At 40.3% G+C, this 21,160-nt stretch overlaps 1 protein-coding gene across 1 annotated transcript in view; it reads right to left on the bottom strand.

The window, feature by feature from the left end:
* Nucleotides 1–275: 275 nt before the first annotated feature.
* Nucleotides 276–21,160, bottom strand: part of pea15 (proliferation and apoptosis adaptor protein 15) — a 59,191-nt gene continuing 38,306 nt past the window's right edge. The window contains exons 2-4 of the mRNA XM_085450824.1: nt 2,590–2,764; nt 2,315–2,470; nt 276–406 (exon numbers count right to left, since the gene is read on the bottom strand). Of these exons, the coding sequence (XP_085306950.1) occupies nt 342–406; nt 2,315–2,470; nt 2,590–2,761 (393 nt within the window). The 5' untranslated portion in view covers nt 2,762–2,764 and the 3' untranslated portion in view covers nt 276–341. The remainder of the gene's footprint in view (nt 407–2,314; nt 2,471–2,589; nt 2,765–21,160) is intronic.

Consider the following 21,160-nt stretch of genomic DNA (forward strand, 5'->3'; position numbering starts at 1 on the left):
ACTTTGGCTCTCTCTCTCTCTCTCTCTCTCTCTCTCTCTCCACACACATACTCTGTTGGTCCGTCTCCAGATTTCTTCATGTAATGTCTTTTTTTCTGCAGCTTCCAGTCTCTCCACAGCTTGGGAAGAGTCTGCGTCACTATGATCGGATTGGTTGCTTGTGTTGGTGGCGGCCTGCGTGGTTCTGGTATGTGGTAATGCAGGGAAAGGGGGTGGGGGTACGTGGCTGGATGTGCGAAGGGGTGAAGAAGGAAGGGCTGGCCAAAGACGGTTGATTGGATAACTGGAGTGCCAGGAGTGAAGAAATCAAGGTGCCAAGATCAGGGCTGGACTTCGTGACCTCATGCTTTTTTAGGGGGTGGGGCCAACTTGATGATCTCATCTTCAGATGGCTGGCGGATGATGTCTTTATTTCACAGCGGAGGGGTGAAATGTTGGAAAAAGAGAGTTGAGAGAAAGAAAGGGTAATCATAAGAAACCTGGTCTTTCAAAAGGTGCAAGACAACAAGTATAAGACAGCACATTAAAAACAAATGATTTAAGTCTTTTCTCACGTAAAGTAAATGCTTCTACAGATATCCGACTCACACAGCTCGATTTATAGCTGTTTATAGCTATTGTTAAGACTAGACTCAGTTTCAGGCATAAGGAACGTTTTCTGCTGCTTCGCGTTAACACAATACACAGCATCAGAATAAACTTTGATTTCTCATCAAAAATGTGCCGACAACGCTAGAAAGATTTTCCACCAGAAACTTGTTAAATGTTATGTTTGAAGTCCAGTGTGCCAGCTCAAATTTGGGCATACGAATGTGAATTCAGTTTGCTATTTGCCTAATGCAAAACAGTATAATTTTTAGTTTTCAACTAATTTTTAAAAAGATTTCTAAAGTATTTGCGTTTTCTTGTGTTTGTGACATGCACCGTCATAAAAACCAGCAAAAACAAGCTGTCCATGTCCTCACACCTGTCTCCCTGTGGGATTGCTCCTCTCTCTGATTCCTGTTCTTCTGTCTCTATTCTCTAGTAATAACACAAGTTAGCAAGCAGCTGTTAAAAGTTAGCAAACAAAAGTTGCTTTTTTCTAAAAGATTCTAATGTGATTTACTTTTTTTTGCAAAGTGCTAAAATTGAAAACTCCCAAATAACAATGTTAGTTATGTTCTATCTTTAAAAATCTAATTTTGTACTTAGTAAATGAGTACTGCCAATTAAGGGCAGCTAATGTCAGTTAGTGTCTTAACATTATGTCCTTACATTATGTGTCAGTTTAATGAATTTGTTCATCACTATACAAACAGCAGGACTAAGAACATTCATGACATTTTTGGTGCCTTTTATTTTTACTAAGTAACATCCAGAAAAGAGAAAAATATTGAATTAAAGGACATATTTGAAGGCAATTGGCAGCAGCTGAAAGCTTTAAATTTTTGTTTTTAATTTAATTTTTTAACTTTTTATTGTAATTTAAAAGTTTCATTACAGCAACGATCTGAAAAGCTTACATTTTTCTTCTTCTTTTGCCTGATAAAATCATTAGTTATGTCAGTGTCACATTTTTGTAGCACTTTGATTATTAGTAATTAAACAAGATGAACAAACTTCGATGGAAAGATAAAGAATGATGATGATGACGAGGAAACAACAAGACTTATTTGACCATTGTCCTCACATTTTTATGTTGTTATAACCTCACTCTATTACAAGACAAAAATATTGTAATAAACTAAACAAAAAACGAAATAAATGAATAGGTAGAGAATGGAAATGAACATTTTCAGTTCAACATGAAGCCTCTGAATTAATTTAACCTCTCAAAAGCTGACAGGTTATTGCAGTCTATTGGAAATTGCAGTCTGTTTAATACCAGCAGTATATTTCAACCTCATAATTAAATCTGTGTCTAAAATGTTGAAAGTAAAACATGAGATTTAATTTAAAAATAAAAAAGGGGAAACGGAGGAAACTGAAATGCGGCTGATACGACATAATAATTACTTTATTTCTCACATATTGGTCTTCCAGTAATGCTGAAGCTTTAGTTGTGACTTTACATATTACTGGTTAATGATTACAACATCAAGTATAACCATGTAAAACACGATTTCTTTTTAATCTATTTTATGAGCAGATCAGCCCGTTTCATACATTTACTGAGAATGAAGATCACTGAAGAAGCTGTTCAGGCAGTTATTCGGTTGAGCCACTAGAGAGCAGAACTAGATCAGATTTGGGAGAACATTAAACCAAACAGGGAACAATCTTTCAAATAAACAAATTCAACTTTCTCAATTTTTAAGACAGAGCGTGCTACCTTTGTATTTCTTGGCCGAAGGGATGCGTGTGAGCTTGGTGTCGATCTCATCATCCTCAGAAATCTTGAGCACTTTGGTGCGATACTCGATCACCCTTGTCAGCAGGTCCGGTCGCCGTGAGATCTCAAAGATGTGTTCGATGTACGACAGGTTATCTGCATTAGGAAGCATTATTAGAGGAGATTTTTTGGCTCATAAAGGTGTTTCTGACATCAATTTAAGCCACATATGAAAAGAACCATAACAAGAAGTGGATCTAATTTATGTCTCTCACCCTGGGCCAGCTTGTCATTCTTCTCCAGGTAGCTGAACCACTCTTTGGAGGAGGTGATGTTGTTGCTCTGGTCCTCAGGGATGTCCTCCTTGCAGGCAGATTTGAGCTGCTCCAAGTCCTCGTTGGTGATGTTTTCAGACAGGTCGCTGAGCAGAGAGCTGTACTCCGCCATGGTCTGGTCACGGGAAGAGGGAAGAGAAAGAAAGGTTAGAATTGAAATAATGTTAAGTTGCAACGATGGCAGCACGAAAGAACAAAATCTACAGTGATGAGAGAAAGAGGTTCCTAAATTATCTCAATCTAATATTGCTGTGTGCAGCAGCAGCAAGCAGCCCACCTACTTCCCAGACTTCACAATGGAAAACAGCGAGAAAAACTTAGCTGATGACAATAGCATACCGTCAGGGTGGGATGGAAAAGCACAAAGACACAGAGTCATCTCCTTTCTTTAAGGTCATTTGCTGCCAGAGTTTGGTTTTTAGCAGAGAGTTGGAAGAGGAGACTGACTGAAGAGAAAAAACAGGACCAATCTGGACAAAACACAGACTTTTAACCATAACAAGAAGGCCCCAAAGGGAAGATCTTTTAACCCAGAGGAGGATTTTATTTAACATTCAGTCTATTTTTCTCCACCACAAGTCGATGGATTTATTTTGATAATCTTTTTATTTCATATAGGTTTCGCAGATCTCCCATTTGTCCAGAAAACGATTAAAAATACATCAGAGAATATCATAAATGAAGATATCTGACATGTAATGATAACAATGAATATGGGCACTGCATTTTATTCGGGGTTAACACCAGCTTCTTCTTGCAGGGTGTAAAATATGGATGCAAAACAAAAGCACTTCTTACTCCTGCTTATGCAAACCTTTGTGACTGTCTCCCCCTAGTGAAATGACTGAAAATGACAGTTTCTTTGTTTGTTGGCTTTTCTGTGTGTTTCAGTTCAATTCAATTCAATTTTATGAATACATCGCCAAGCCACAACAGCAGTCACCTCAAGGCACTTTATATTGTAAGGTAAAGACCCTGCACTTATTCAAGGAAAACAGAGAAAACCCAACAATTTCAGGACTTTGAAATTGTTGCGGCTAAACATGTGACTCCTGGTTTCGACTGGGGAGGAGACCAGAGGGGGAAAAAAAACCAGTTTGTGAGCAGGATTCTACATTCACTGGCCAGAGAAATAGGTACACCTTGCAAATACCACCGTGGTCCTCCTTTTACCTTCAGAACTGTCCTAACATTTCATGGCAAAGACTCAACAATATGCTGCAAATACTCCTCAGAGTTCGGTCCCAGTTGACATGACAGCATCACAATCTGTTGCAGATTTGTCAGCTGCACATCCATGATGTGGATCTCCTGTTCATGCTTTGATGTTGTACACTAAACTGTGATTCTACCATCTGAACGTCACAGGAGAAACAAATCGAGAATGAGACCGGGCAACGTTTTTTCAGATCATCTGTTGCCTAGTTTTCACGATCCTGTGTTCATTACAGCTTTTGTTTCCTGTTCTGAGCTGACAGGAGTGGCACCTGGGGTCGTCTTCTGCAGAAACTCAGAGAGAAGAGGGGTTGAGCAGGTGTACCTAATATTATGGCTTATAGTGTATACCCAGATTTGAAAGGAAAATGTCCTGGCACTGAAATGACAGCCAGAGCTCCATCCCCCCCACCCAATATAAGATATAAGCTCCAGATCAGAAGTAGAGGACATCATCTTATGAATCGTTTGCTGTGAAATCATGATCCACACACTTTGGGAACAGCTGACACACATTATTATGTAATCCACTGGAGCTACGATGTAATAAATATTCATTCTGGGGGGATAACGTGAAATTCTATAAACAGAGTCAAGACAGTAATTTTTTACATCTCTATTTACACTTAAATAAAGCTGTGTTTCCTTATGTTTTACTTCAATACCAGTTTGAATAACAGATTTTGAGGCTAACAGTTTTGACTCACAATTTTTCCTTCTCCTAACATCTGCTTCTTTTCAGCTTTGACGTGAAATGTAAGCAGTGGTCAGAAGATTCAGTACACAGGCATGCTGTGGTCAGAGATCACACCAGCGGCAAAGGAGCGTGCGTTTTAAGGATTTTAGGGTTAAGGTTGTTCTTACAAAGACATAGTATGAGGGTATTTGTTTTTGTGTGTGTCAGTGTGTAGGAGTGGGTGAAAAAAGGGACACCCCCCCACACACACACACACAAAGTAAAACAGAGGCATAAACTGACAGTGTGTCAGACATGTTGCGCAGCCTGTTTGCTCCGCTCAGCGCCGCTGGTTTAGAGGAAGCAAAGAAAGTGCACCATGAGGTCAAATGCAAGCTTTTATAGTGAGACTGTAAATCATATCTCGGGTTTATCATATTTGGGTCGAGGGATTTGCACGCACTTTCATATTCAGATGACTGTGTAGCGATGATCTGCATGAGGTGAAGAGAGAGGGAGGAGCAAACAGACATATTTTTGCAGGTGCTGTGTTAAATCATTTATATTTATATTCATGAATCTGTTTTTTTGGGAGCACAGTGGTGAAGCGCTTAGCACTTCACCAAGCAGGTCCTCCTATCTGGAGCTTGCATGTTCCCTCCAGATAATCCTCCTGCCTCCCACAGGCAGGTGTGTCTGTAGGTGTGAATGCGAATGTAAATAGTTGTCTGTCTTTAAGTGTTATCCCCACAATAGTTTAGCAGCCAGTCCAGGGTGTAACGTGCCTCTCAGCCTTTGACACCATGGAAGCTCCAGACCTTAAACTGGAAAAGCATTCATTTCACATTATATATATTTTAACATACACGTATTATTTTTGTCCTGATTAAACAAATGATGATTGTATCATCTTAATTCTTAGGTAAACTAAAGCTGTCACAAGTAAGCTCACTCTTAATTGTTGCAGCTTACTTATAACATGGTTTGACATTTTTAAATGCCACACACACACACACACACACACACACACACACACACACACACACACACACACACACACACACACACACACACACTTAATTCTCCCTGGTTTGCACTGTGAAGTCTGGTGACAAAGATAGAGGGGCTGAGACATAGTGAGCTGCCAATGCTAATTTTTCCAGCATTTTCCAACCAATCACATGGCTGCCTCAGGATTTCCAAAGTCCTGGAGAGATTCCTTCGTCCCTGAGAGAGTTTACTGAGGCTGCAGATTAGCTTTGTTGAAATGATTAAGGTCACCTAAAAAACAAACCAAAAAAAAGTCTCTCTGGGAACTCGACAGGATCTGTTGTTTTGCTCTGGGACACTTTGGGCAACTTTGGGGAGTTAGACAAGTTGTAGCAGGGCCTTCTATAAATCCTACAAGTGCAACATAATTATACTTAAAATTAAACATGAACTGTTCATTTGATATCTTTCTGTCCCATCCCCCCCGGTCGCTTGTCCCTGGGATACATGCAGCTGGCGAGAAGCAGCAGCTCTGTGCAGTGCATCATGGGCACTGGCACGCAGGTCTGTCTGCCTCTGATCCCCTCAGTCTCATCACAGTGAACACGGCATACAGAGAGCCCAGAAGAGCTCCATGATCAGCGGCGTGACCTATATAACGGTGCTGCTGCCTACCGCTGCCACCAGAGGGCCCCCACTCGCTGTGGAGCGTTACATAGCGTAGAGGCAGCTTTGCTTGCTCAAGCAATAGCATCTCACTGCACAGCAATATCATCCTAGCCTCATCAAAGGGGGCGTTATATTTGTGCCTGAAACTACAACACCACATGCACTACTTTCTAAGCTCGATCATTCAGAAAGTAACCTGTTACCTTTTATGCACACTAGAAGAAAAAAAAGTAGAGTCAACAGCTGGTGACTTGATGAACAGATACTGACAGAGCGACTAAGTCTTCAAATCAGCACTCGATGTGTGGGCCAACGCAGAGCCTCAGAGCAAATATGATGGCTAATGTAATCGTCCCAGAGGCTGATTTAAGGTCACATTTGTTTGTCTGTTCTCTAATGGCTAATGGTTGCATTTGGATTAGAACCCTGATCTCAGCCTCGGGGCGAAAGCACAATGATGACAGAGCATTTCTACAGTGCGTGCATGCTTGTGTGTGTGTGTGTGTGTGTGTGTGTGTGTGTGTGTTATTTCAGTCTTAAATGTCATATTCATCTCCTCTCTAACCAGAGCAACTTGCTCAATCAACACAAAGCTCTGCGTGGGAGAGAGCAGGAATATGCACCTTAACTCCACTGAATACAATGAGGGTCTCAATACTCTGCCTGTGTGTGTGTGTGTGTGTGTGTGTGTGTGTGTGTGCTCAAGTGAATGCATGCTTGTATGCTTCAGCTCATGAGCTTGTGAATTGTGCCCATGACAGAGGGAAGCTGATTGAAAGAATGAAGGTTGTAGTTGTGTGTGTGTGTGTGTGTGTGTGTGTGTGTGTGTGTCTGAGCCTCCTCTCTCGACCCAGGTCGCCCTGCCTGCTCCCTGTTTTGCACCACAATGGACTGGCGCTGCTTTTGTGTACTTTTATATGAGAATGGCAAAACAAAACAAGAATGGATGGAGTGGCTACATTTAGTGTTTCTATCCCATCACCCCGTTTACATTCCTCTGACTCTCTGCTGCCTTTAACTCTTATTCCTACTGAAAATGTGCAGTTTTGGGCTTGCTACAGACAAACAAAGGAATATTGAATATTGTCATTTTATTGATGTGTGCCCTTCTTACTCTCCCTAATTTCTTTTCTTTCTCTTTTTAGCTCCCTCTGTGCTCTCAGCGATCACCACCTTATGTTCGTTCAACTATGGAAGCTCATTTCTTTTACTTTATGCAAGATAGTTAACTTTCCTAATATTGTAAAAATTGTGCCAAATTTATTAAATTTTTGCAGCTGATTATAACAGTATAGTATGCATGACCTATTTTGCACTCTAATTGTTGTATAGGTAGGTCCAGAACTCATGTGAACAGTGGTACATGGGATCTAGACTTCAGGCAGCCATTGCATTAAACATAATTGTTTTTGATTAAAATTTTTGTTAGTTTTTCAAATTATTTTTGAGTGTCTGAAAATGAGGGACTGTATATAAAATACAACTGCTGCAATGCATACATATTGTAACATAAAACTGCTTAAATTGAAGCTGAAAGTCTGCAGATGTCAGATGGTCTCAATTACATGTTTTTCAGTTGCTGGATAAATAAAAAATAAAAGTCTCAGTGAACATGTTATGCTTTTTTATTAACTAAGGATGACACTGCTTTCTTGGCTCGTTGTTGCCTGACAACTGATACAGAAACCATGACGATGAATGAAACCACCACTACTGAGCTGAACGCCACAAAAGATCAGGTTTCTGCTACTGATGAGTCCCTGATTTCCCTGTAAAAGAGTAAAAGACTGTTTTTCATTTATATATGTGTAGTATTGCAACCATGCTCCAACCACAAGAGTCTGTTAAAGCCTCCCTGACTGCAACCCCTCCCCTTTTTGCTTGGTTTCTCTGGGACGAGCCTGACACTGCTTCCATACATAGAGACCCACTGTGCTTCACATTCTCATGAACACAAACATGCTTTTGTCTGCTCGTTCCTCTGTCTGCTGCCTCTCGCTCGCTCTCGCTCTGCCCGAGTGTTTGCATGTGAAAGCGCGAGCAGGAGGAAGAGCTGTCACTGAAATTATAATTACAAAGTCCAATAGCTCTGTCAGCTTATTTGCTGTGTGCACTGTCACTACACTTAATTGTTAAAGAGGCCTGCAGGCGATCTTGAACAAGAAAAACTGATTTCTGGAACAGAAAGCTAGACATAGGTTGTCTGACGGTATTTTTGTAATTAAAACTCAAGTTATATTGCGAATATATGGAAAGTAATTAGTGGCAAAACATTTGAATGAGCAGCAAATCTAATTTAGCTGTAATCAACTATGCAAAGGGAAGATTTGGACTTGCAAAAGGAGGTTTGGAGCTTATGTTATTAAAAGTTACATTGCATTAATATTGTTTGTTATTACATGAATAGCTGAACATGTTGAGAACGCGTTGCATCAGTATCACTGCCAAGAAATCTGCCTGCCTTCACTTTTATGCTTACTAAGTCACTGCATTCAATTCCCCCGTTTCCAGTCTGAGTTGAGCTAACCTAACTGGCTCCTGGCTCTGTTTTTTTTCCGTGGACAGCAAAACAAGCCTGTCACAGGAAATGCAAAACAATCATTTGAGGCATATAAACAAATTACAGGAGCAGTCTGAGATTATTCAGTAGACAGAGCGGATTATTTTACCCTATGGCTGTTCATGTGTGCAATCATCCAAACTAGGCAACTTTGAAAACACTGTGCAAAGGAGGGCCCGGAGCTTAGTCGTATCTAGTGACACAGGCTCTCTTATCCTGTATGCAGACATGTGTAGCCAAAAGTCCAGAGTGTTCAGCCGTCACTGAATTTTGCATGAATTTCAAAACGTTTCACCTTGTTTTGTTTCCAAGTGTCTGGAGAGCGCGATGCACGCTGCAGCGTCCTAGAGCTGTAGAGAAGAAAGACGCACTTCTATTTTGAGAGTTGAGGCAAGTCGTGAAGTGAAGCTCATCTACGATACCAGCAGATCAGCTGATCTCTGTGCCGATGACTCAGCTTATACCCTTCTACCCATCCAATTGGCAGATCTCATGCACGCCACCAGATGTAAGTTCCTTTAGAGTGTCTGTGCTGTGCCTGATGTGTGTTCTTTACTTATTTTATAGCTACAATTAAACTTAATTAAAGTCTGTTTCTATAGCGCCAAATCACAACATCAGTTGCCTCAAGGTGCTTTATAGGGTAAGGTAAAGACCCTACAATAATAGAGAGAAAACTCCAACAATCAGATGAACCTCCTATGAGTAAGCGCTTTGGCAACAGTGGGAAGGAAAAACGCTAAAAAAACTTAAGAGGAAGAAGCCTCCAGCAGAACCAGGCTCATAGAGGGGAGTAAGGCAGGATAAGAGACACATTTTGGAAGAGAACCAAAGATTAATAATGATTAAATTCAATCACAGCGCACAATATAAATGGCCTCATATGGAAGGATTCTTCTTTTAGCTATAGCAATGGACAAACTTGCAGTCAAGGATGCACTTTTGGCAGCTGATGTCCCTTCTCGGTGTTTACTGAATCTATACAAAAACAATTCAAGCCATAGTTTGGTCCTGACTGCTCTCCCACAGCTCTCAGTGTGAATAGAAACCAAGCAGCAAGGCTTCTTCCACTTCATTACGGTTAACTGTTAACCCCCTCTCCCTGCCCACCTCCCATAGTCTGCTGTGCAATCAGGTCATTATCCATTCAGACACAACATACTGCTCACCCACTACTACTGTTTCTCTTTCTCCCCCCATAAATGTTCGACAACATGCGTGCGCACGATTTGTCCTGGAGTAGACACAGCAGCAGCTGATCGGTATCTTGTACCAAAACACGAGGCAGCATGTGAGAAGACAAAGATAACGACTGATACAAACGCAGAAGACCATGAACTGAAAGCTGCTGCTATGATTTCCATTACAGGCCTCATTTTCTTCCTCTTTCTCTTTTTTACATTTGCTCCCTTTGTTTAGGACACACACACACACACACACACACACACACACACACACACACACACACACACACACACACACACACACACACGTATACTGTATATGTATACCACAACCACCCAAACTCCATTCACCAATGACATCACCATGGAAACCAAGCCTGGCTTTGCCTTTAGGCCTGGAGACTGTTACCTAGCGACAGGGCCGAGACCCCCTCTCCCCCTCCTCTGCTTCAACTCAGTTCGTACATTGAATTAAATGTTTTTTTATAGTACCAATTCATAACGATGTCATTTATCCCAAGGCACTTTATATTGGAAGGTAAAGACCTTAAAATATTACAGAGAGACAAAGTCTCTTTCAGAACAAAAGCCTACAAAAACACAGGGGTGATCGACTTGTTAAGGAAAAAAACCCTTCAAAAGTTAACGTATTAAAAGTTTCTTTTTTTAGTCCATTTGAAATACAGACAGAGACCAATACAATACAGGGGAAAAAGTTAGCACTATGCATTCAGACACATACAAGTGAGCACAAAGAGACATCGTGAGGATGCTCATCTCTTGACTGTGACCTTGTGACAGTCATACGATCAATAGACATGACACACACGTCTCCTGTGTGGCTCCTTGTATCAAAGGCAAATAAACACACACACACTCTGTCCATCTCCCTTTCAAATACACACGCAGGCACAAACACAGCGCACACACAACTGTGCTGGACTCCAGCTTGGAGACAAGCCTTTAGATTTTACCATAGCAACCGAACCACAAGGATTGCAGCTCAAAATCTTTCTGACAGAGATCTGGAACAAGAAACAGACTCCGCTCTATGCAATTTATTCAAACTGTGCAACTGGTTTATCTTTGCCAGCACTCCATTTCCTCCCCCACCCCTGCTCTCCTGCTCCCTCACACAGATATTGCCTTTTGTCTTTATTGCTGTTAGTCCCCCTACATCTTCATCAGTTGTATGAATTGGTTACCCCTGTACAGAGTGTATTAATATTAAAATACTTCACATTCTTTCGTTTGTTTTTTTCTAATGAATGTTTTTTAATATGTTAACACTAATGAAATCGCGATGACTGCTGGTGTGTAAATGCTGCAATAAACTCACTGTTAGCTTGTGAGTTTGCCAGATGGTAATAAGTTTATGATACATCTCAAACCTTTGGGTTGCAACTAATTAATATTGTCATTATAAAATAACGTGTCCGTTAGTTTCACGAGTCACTTGATCAAATATTTAAATTAAATTTTAACATGAATATTTAAATCTTTTGAATAACCACAACGCCAGTGATATATTAGCTCAACCAGCTCATGGTCCATCGGTTTCCAGGCTTCTTGCAGCTTAAAATAACAAATGTGACCCCAGTTTTGAACACAATTTGGGTAAAGACCCTGACTCCCAAGGCATAAGCTCATTGGCCTTTCAGAAAGATGAGCTCAAAGAAAATTATCGACACTTGCACATCAAAATCTCACAGATCCCAAACAGACATCCTGAACTAGTTTTTTATTAGTATGAGTCATATGAGTCAAGGCACTCTCAGGGCACTACGTGATACACTCATGGTCTGTTTTCTATTGATTTGTATCTCAGAAGTTAGTTTTTCAGTTCATAAATGCTAAATCATGTCCATAAAAGTACAAAAAAAAAATCTATTTTACAGTTTTAAAAGGAGAAAACATTCACATTTGGAGGTTGGAGAGGTTGGTGGAGGACTGAATCATTTCAGTGTTCACGCCAAGTCGAACGAGTCATACACATCACGGATTTTTACACACCATTTGTATTATTTTCAATCTGTTATTAATTCAAAACATCTTACATGCCTGCGAGTAGAAAAAGATCGTGGTTTATTTAAATTATTTTAAAGCTGTTTTCTTGGTTGCCATGATCGTGCATCTCTTTTTGTCTCAATATAAGTGCTGCAGACAATAAATATACGTCCCGTTAAAGTAGTTTACTCATGGTCATGGAGACTGCACAAAAAAAACCACAAACACACAGACAAATATTAGTCTGGGCTGACATGATATCAACTTCAGTTTAACTTGTTGGTGGCAATGCAGTAATTCTAATAATCACTTTGCTCTGCAACCATTCCTGCGCTGGAAAGTGTGGAGATCAGACCACCATCTATGCTCTGGGAAATCTGTTCAACCACAAGATACACAGCCGCAGGTTACACACATGAGATATTTGAAGTGAGTGAAGTGGTTCCACGTTTGTAGATGTTGTTACCTACACCAAGCCAAGAACTTGTTGTCTGCTAGTGTCAAATTCACTGTGCAGACATTACAGTCATCCAACTCTTGGCAACTCTTAGTTGATGTGAAAGATTACTTTTGAATATTAATCTTTCATCTATCAAATAAATATGCTTCTGAAATTACGACACAGTACATTAGCATCTTTCTCTCCAGTTGTAACGTCTATGTTTGCAATTCTTAAGTTAGTTTCCCAAAGATCATATTGCAAAGTAGGTTGTCAGTCATTCCTTGTCAAACTTTAGGCCTCCAGACCAGTTGACGACAAGCTAGCAAGCATCAGCTATTAAGCAGTATTGCCCAACTGAGAGTGGTTGCTGTGAGTCACAAGGTGAACTTAGTTGCAAAGCGATACACAATGCTGTACCAAAAACCTTGTCATCAATAGTTTGCATGGATGCCAAGGAGAAGGTCTGGCTTATAAACACCCACCAGCTACTTATTAAATGGTAGTGAAACAGTGAAAGGTGCAACACAAGTTAGACACAGAGCCCGCTCACCTTCAAAGCTGCCTTTGAATGTGTGTTATTTTCAGCCACAAGGTACAACTTTTACTTTGAAAGTAAAGATTTCCCATTTCCCTAACCATTATTGAGTATTTGCACATAAAATTGTGTTTTCCGCGTAAACAACTGGTGACTGCGGCAATTTGCTAGTGACCAAACCAAGGTCACAAGGAGGTTTTTTGTGTACCGCCCTCTTTATGACCTCCGGCAGCAACAACCAGCAAACTCACCCACCCCTCAGAAACCTCTGGTCCTCTCCTAGAAATCATAGTGGCAGGGACATAAATATAATAAAATAAAATAAAAAAACTAATTGCTATCACTTATCTTATCATCTTGTTTTACTCAGGGAGGCAGAAGAGCTGGTTTCAGTCTTGTTCATTACCCTGACCTTTGAGGACCTCCCCTCATCTCTTTCTCTCTCTCAGGATTTTTTTCTATTTCACTCAGATGCACTGAGAGGCAGAGAGTAGGAGTCCCGCCCACTCTCCATCTTTAAATCTCTCATAAACAACTTTACAAAAATCTCTTCTGCGCTCCACGTAGAGCAGCGCCTATTCTGACAGAGCAACGGCTCTTATTCCAAAAATTATATAATTACATGACGTAATCTCTGTCTAATTTGAGCAATGCTACTTTAAAGCATACCAAGGTTTAAGTGAGCTTAAATGCATTTCTTTCATATTGTCTTTCCCTCTCTGTATATCTTGTTTTGTTTTTTTTTCCACATCTCTCAGTACAGTAAAGCATCTTCCGTCTCATATGAGCAGGAGGAGGTAAGGGATCAGGGAGTGGGAGGCAGAAGAGCTCACAGTTGCAGGTCACAGCAAATGTCCGCCTCCAAAATCTACATCTCAGGTCAGAAATCTCCCTCCCACCCAAAACAGATATAAATTAGCATCTCTGAGCACATAGCTAATTACTTTGTCTTTCAAGCATTTCACTTCAACCCACCTGCTTTGGTGTTGGTGTGTTTTTATTCCTATATATCTGCACTCACTAACTATGGATTAAAATGTAAAAACATTAATAAAGAAATATGCAGAGGAATGTGGCCACAATTATTTAATCCGTTGTTTCCGGTGTACAAATTTGCACTCATTCTTATGTTGCCATTGGCTGATTTCCCAGTGCAAATCAACCTATTTACTGAAGTGACGACATATGTTACCAACAATAAGCAGGTGCTAAAGCATGCGCTCATTATTAGGCCTCACACACTGTTTACAATCAGTTTTGATTCTTGTGTTGCATTTATCAAGACAGGGTCCTGTGGGACTGTACAAGTCTAACATTATGTTCAAATATAATAGATGCAGTCATATGAACAAAAACAAAAATAAAAATAAGTAGACCCGATGATTCAGCAGCGTGTAGAACCACCTTTAGCCTGTCACACAGATGGAGCCACTCTTCTTTACAACAGTGCTTCACTTTCTTGAGGTTTGCTGGCATTTGTTTATGCAGGTCCTAATACAGCTTTTGAGTCAGGCTGAAGTTGGTTTTTGATCAGGCCACTGATTCTTTTCTGTTTCAGTCATTCTGTTGTAGATTTGCTGCTGTGCTTGGGATCATTGTCCTGATCACTGGGTCAATTTCAACCAGACAGATGGCCTCACATTTGCTTCTTGGATACTTTAATCTACAGAGATATTTATGGTTGGATGAGTGACTGAAAGGTGTCCAGGTCCAGTGGCTGTAAAACAAGCCAAAATCATCACTCCTCCACCATCATGCTCAGTTTGTGTTGATATGTTGTGTTTGGCTTTCTCCAAAGATGGTGCTGTGCATTATGGCCAAATCTCCACTTTGGTCCCATCCTTCCAAAGGGCATTGTTCCAGAAGTCTTGTGGTTTGTTATCATGCATTTTTGTGAACCTAAGCAGAGCTGATGATCAGTTATTTAAGTGCATTTGATTAGCAGCTACTTGTGCTCTCAATTCTTGTGAAAGCAGGTTTTACATACAGTTGTGGTCAAAAGTTTACATACACTTGTAAAGAATAGAATATAATGGCTCTACCGAGTGTCCCGTTATTTCTAAAACTCTGATTTTTCTCTGATAGAGTGATTGGAACAGATACTTCTTTGTCACAAAAAACATTCATGAAGTTTGGTTCTTTAATGACTTTATTATGGGTTAACAGAAAAAAGTGATCACATCTGCTGGGTCAAAAATATACATACAGCAGTGCTAATATTTGGTTACATGTCCCTTAGCCATTTTCACTTCAATTAGGCGCTTTTGGTAGCCATCCACAAGCTTCTGGTTGAATCTTTGACCACTCCTCTTGACAGAATTGGTGCAGTTCAGTCAAATTTGATGGCTTTCTGACATGGACTTGTTTCTTCAGCATTGTCCACATGTTTTCAATGGGGTTTAAGTCAGGACTTTGGGAAGGCCATTCTAAAACCCTTATTCTAGCCTGATTTAGCCATTCCTTTACCACTTTTGATGTGTGTTTGGGGTCATTGTCCTGTTGGAACACCCAACTGCGCCCAAGACCCAACCTTCGTGCTGATGATTTTAGGTTATGTTGAAGAATGTGAAGGTAATCCTCCTTCTTCATTATCCCATTTACTCTCTGTAAATCACCAGTTCCATTGGCAGCAAAACAGCCCCACAGCATAATACTCCCACCACCATGCTTGATTGTAGGCACGGTGTTCTTGGGGTTGAAGGGCTCACCTTTTCTCCTCCAAACATATTGCTGGGCATTGTGGCCAAAAAGCTCGATTTTTGTTTTGTCTGACCACAGAACTTTCCTCCAGAAGGTCTTATCTTTGTCCATGTAATCAGCAGCAAACTTCAGTTGAGCCTTAAGGTGCCGCTTTTGGAGCAAGGGCTTCCTTCTTGCACAGCAGCCTCTCAGTCCATGGAGATGCAAAACACGTTTGACTGTGGACAATGACACCTGTGTTTCAGCAGCTTCTAATTCTTGGCACATCTGCTTTTTGGTGATTCTTGGTTGACTCTTCACCCTCCTGACCAATTTTCTCTCAGCAGCAGCTTGCGTTTTCTTCCTGATCTTGGCAGTGATGAAACAGTGCCATGCACGTTATACTTACAAACGATTGTTTGCACTGTTGCTCTTGGGACATGCAGCTGCTTTGAAATGGCCCCAAGTGACTTTCCTGACTTGTTCAAGTCAAAAATTCTCTTTTTCAGATCCATGCTGAGCTACTTTGACTTTCCCATTGTAGCGTTTGTGGGCGTTTGTATCCAATGAGCCCTATTTAATTGGCCTAAGAGAAGTCACCAACTGTAGTCACTCATAATCACTCGCAAGAAGTTAAGAGGCCATGCTATGAAGCTCAGTTCACTGACAACTTTCTAAGTCACCAAAATTGCTAATTCATGTTGCTGTATGTATATTTTTGACCCAGCAAATGTGATCACTTTTTTATGTTAACCCATAATAAAGTCATTAAAGAACCAAACTTCATGAATGTTTTTTGTGACAAAGAAGTATCTGTTCCAATCACTCTATCAGAGAAAAATCAGAGTTTTAGAAATAACGGGACACTCGGTAGAGCCATTATATTCTATTCTTTACAAGTGTATGTAAACTTTTGACCACAACTGTATGTATGAAAGATGTTTCCTCATGTGAGCGGAGTGATGAAGTCATTTTGAGTGGAGACAGAAACAAAGTAGCTTTTCTGTTTGTTTTAGTATTTTACTGGATGTGGTTTCTGGTATTTGTCATCACCAGTGGTGCCTGCAGAAGCTTTTTAGTAGGGATGGCACAAAAAAACACCCGAAAAACTCAGCTATTCTCCTATGATGTAATTGTGAATCCAATTGAAAACTATTGATTCTCATTTTAGAATTAACATTAATATCTTATATAGAAGATATACAGGGAGTGCAGAATTATTAGGCAAATGAGTATTTTGTGCACATCATCCTCTTCATGCATGTTGTCTTACTCCAAGCTGTATAGGCTCGAAAGCCTACTACCAATGAAGCATATTAGGTGATGTGCATCTCTGTAATGAGAAGGGATGTGGTCTAATGACATCAACACCCTATATCACGTGTGCATAATTATTAGGCAACGTCCTTTCCTTTGGCAAAATGGGTCAAAAGAAGGACTTGACAGGCTCAGAAAAGTCAAAAATAGTGAGATATCTTGCAGAGGGATGCAGCAGTCTCAAAATTGCAAAGCTTCTGAAGCGTGATGATCGAATAATCAAGCGTTTCATTCAAAATAGTCAACAGGGTCGCAAGAAGCGTGTGGAAAAACCAAGGTGCCAAATAACTGCCCATGAACTGAGAAAAGTCAAGCGTGCAGCTGCCAAGATGCCACTTGCCACCAGTTTGGCCATATTTCAGAGCTGCAACATCACTGGAGTGCCCAAAAGCACAAGGTGTGCAATACTCAGAGACATGGCCAAGGTAAGAAAGGCTGAAAGACGACCACCACTGAACAAGACACACAAGCTGAAACGTCAAGACTGGGCCAAGAAATATCTCACGACTGATTTTTCTAAGGTTTTATGGACTGATGAAATGAGAGTGAGTCTTGATGGGCCAGATGGATGGGCCCGTGGCTGGATTGGTAAAGGGCAGAGAGCTCCAGTCTGACTCAGACGCCAGCAAGGTGGAGGTGGAGTACTGGTTTGGGCTGGTATCACCAAAGATGAGCTTGTGGGGCCTTTTCTGGTTGAGGATGGAGTCAAGCTCAACTCCCAGTCCTACTGCCAGTTTCTGGAAGACACCTTCTTCAAGCAGTGGTACAGGAAGAAGTCTGCATCCTTCAAGAAAAACATGATTTTCATGCAGGACAATGCTCCATCACACGCGTCCAAGTACTCCACAGCGTGGCTGGCAAGAAAGGGTATAGAAGAAGAAAAACTAATGACATGGCCTCCTTGTTCACCTGATCTGAACCCCATTGAGAAGCTGTGGTCCATCATCAAATGTAAGATTTACAAGGAGGGAAAACAGTACACCTCTCTGAACAGTGTCTGGGAGGCTGTGGTTGCTGCTGCACGCAATGTTGATGGTGAACTAGGGCTGCTCAATTAATCGAATTTTAATCACGATTCCGATCTGGGCTTTCAACGATCATTAAAAATGACTGAGGCGATTATTAGCCCCTCCCTCATTTATCCGCGACACCTTAAAGGCTGGTCCGTGAAAATATTGTCGGGCATAAACCGGTCCGTGGCGCAAAAAAGGTTGGAGACCGCTGATTAAGAGGACCCGAGGGAAGCTCGGAAAGCTAAGGAGAAGTTATTTGGAGAGGAGAGTGACTGCTGTTGGTTGAAAAGAGAGGTAAAAAAAAAAAAAAAAAACTTCAGTGGTGTTGCACACTATTTTATATTATTTTTTAAAGTCATTGTTAACCCTTTAAATCCGGTCAGAGCAGCATGCTCCGTTTTGTGTAACTATTTTTAAATCCCTGTAGAACCTGAACCACGTAAGCTAACGCAATAATTTGTTTTGCATATGAAACCGGAGGAGTTGTACTTACATCTTATGCCATCAGCTTGTCCTCGGTCACGGTTTCCTTCCACATATAGCTTTATAATATTCCAGAAACACGCTTTGCCGATCCGATCAGCTGTTCGTAACACTTCCCACAGTGAAACAGACGTCAGCGCGAACTGTCGCATGTCTGCCATTTCCTGGCCGAAACCGGAAGTGACGTCATTTTCGCGGAAATGTAGTTTTTTACTTGTAGGCCTTAAAAACCTCTACTGGTCATGTTTGACTTTTCTGAATAGTTTCTGGGATGCTTAGAACTCAAATTGCACTGCTGGAAATAGTTTATTTTGATGCACATGCTGTTTTCTTTGCAAATTTGCATCACAGGATTGTTTTTTTTGTTTTTCCTGCAGTATATAAAAATTGGTGTATCTCCAAAATAAAACTATGAAGACACTCAAAATAAATTTCCTGTGGTGGGAAACTATTTTTTGCAACTTTTTTGTATTTAAAGTTTTGAGGGATAAGCCTCTTAAATTTCTCCAAGTAGAAATATATGTAAAAAAACAAAACAAAAACGATATTAATTTTTTTGTAGTTTATTGCACTTTTTTGCAATTAATGTAGTTACTATGGACTTAATGCATACATATTATTAAAATATGGGCTATAACAGTTATTTAGCAACTTGAAATGCTCCCACAAATGGCACTACAACATGTAAAAAAATAATATAAGCTCTGGCGGACTTGGTTCTATAGTAGGTCTTAAGGGTTAAATAAATATCGTCAAATAATCGCGATCTCAATTTCAGTGAAAATAATCGTGATTATCATTTTTGCCATAATCGAGCAGCCCTATGGTGAACAGATCAAAACACTGACAGAATCCATGGATGGCAGGCTTTTGAGTGTCCTTGCAAAGAAAGGTGGCTATATTGGTCGCTGATTTGTTTTTGTTTTGTTTTTGAATGTCAGAAATGTATATTTGTGAATGTGGAGATGTTATATTGGTTTCACTGGTAAAAATAAATAATTGAAATGGGTATATATCTGTTTTTTGTTAAGTTGCCTAATAATTATGCACAGTAATAGTCACCTGCACACACAGATATCCCCTAAAATAGCTAAAACTAAAAACAAACTAAAAACTACTTCCAAAAACATTCAGCTTTGATATTAATGAGTTTTTTGGGTTCATTGAGAACATGGTTGTTGTTCAATAATAATTCTGCACTCCCTGTACAAAGCCTACTTTATTCTCCTTTTTTGTCTTTAATCGAGACTGTTATTAACAAAATAAACATAATGTTCTATTTAACAACATTTAAACATGAAGCAATTTGTTGTTTATTGAGTGAGCAGATTTACAATTTGAATTTAGTAACCGCAGGAGACACCCCCTGATGTCCATGAGAGCGAATGCAAGATTAAGATCGGATGCGGTAACTACATCCATCTTTTACATTGAGTCTTACATTTATAGATAAACTATTGTCTGCCTGCAAGAAACTATTACAGTGAGAGACAGGACTAAGCACAACAAGAAAAAAAAAGAGCTCCCAAAATCAGCAAAAATGACTTTAAAGAAAACCAAGGCTGACAAACTGGGCAGCTGAGAGTTCATGTCAGTGGTTACAACTGCTTTTACTGCAGTCATGGCCATACCAACAAAACTTTGTGGCATGGAGAGCTCCAGAACATGCCTTTTTCTCTTTATAAAAACATATATACATATAAACATCCCAAAACATGAAGAAATCAGACACTAAATACTAAGTATGCAAAAAAAAAAAACTGTCATTATACAGCTTCATGATTGGAAAGGAAGGCTGCCACTTTATAGCCAACATGACTGTTATGAATCACATAAATACAAACCTAATGACCAGTCTTAAACTTGCTCAAAAAGTTACTCAGGAAGTAACTACAAAGAATGTGCCAGCACACAATAAAAGTCTCATGCTGTAAAGCCTCTATGAGCCACTGCAGAATCTCTATGGCGAGTAAGAAGTCAGAAATTGATCAGTGTTCGATGCCACAGGCATTAAACTGAGCCAGTCTGCCTCTCTGCATGTTTCTTATCCAATATTAAACAACAAACGGCCGTCCCCGGCAGATGGCAATCAAATAAGGAGGAAAAGCTGTCCGGTCACTGCAGGGATCACCCAGCATTCGCTTCGCATCGCCATACAACAGCTTGATCCACCGCTGCTACACTGCAGCATCCTGTTGAGCTACAGAATGATACCGTACTGTTAACACGCGGCTGTTCCTCCCTTTATTTCATTTTTACTGAGGTAGTTGTGGGCAACTTTAGTAGTAATTCTCCAACTGTACTCATTTTGGTTCATGTTTGATCAAACAGTTGTTGCAAATCTACTGTTCCCAGTGTTTCCCAATCAGTAATGAACATGTGAGCCACATGTTGCAACATGGAGATAATAAAAAAAGCTGTTGATCAGATGGGTGACACACTGGTAATTCTTTTGCATAGATATCCAATTTCATCACTTTATTCATAATCCCAGCTACTGTCTAAATGATAGTTAAGTATTTACTGAAGCAGAAACAGATTTACCTTTGAAGTTAAAGTACTTGTAAAGGGTCTCAGAACTAGGGGTGGGCGATATAAACGATATACGATAGAAACGATATAAATTTGGCCAACGATAGAGATTTTGACTATACCGCTCTATCGCAATAGCACATGTTGATGGCGTCATCAAGCTGCGCCTGTTTTGGTTGAAAGCATTGCAGCAGCTACAACCATTATCA

This window comes from Copadichromis virginalis, linkage group LG3 (assembly GCF_057382275.1).
Source record: "Copadichromis virginalis isolate Kocher_CV1m ecotype Utaka linkage group LG3, C_Virginalis_male_GT1.1, whole genome shotgun sequence".
In the NCBI taxonomy this organism is placed as follows: domain Eukaryota; kingdom Metazoa; phylum Chordata; class Actinopteri; order Cichliformes; family Cichlidae; genus Copadichromis; species Copadichromis virginalis.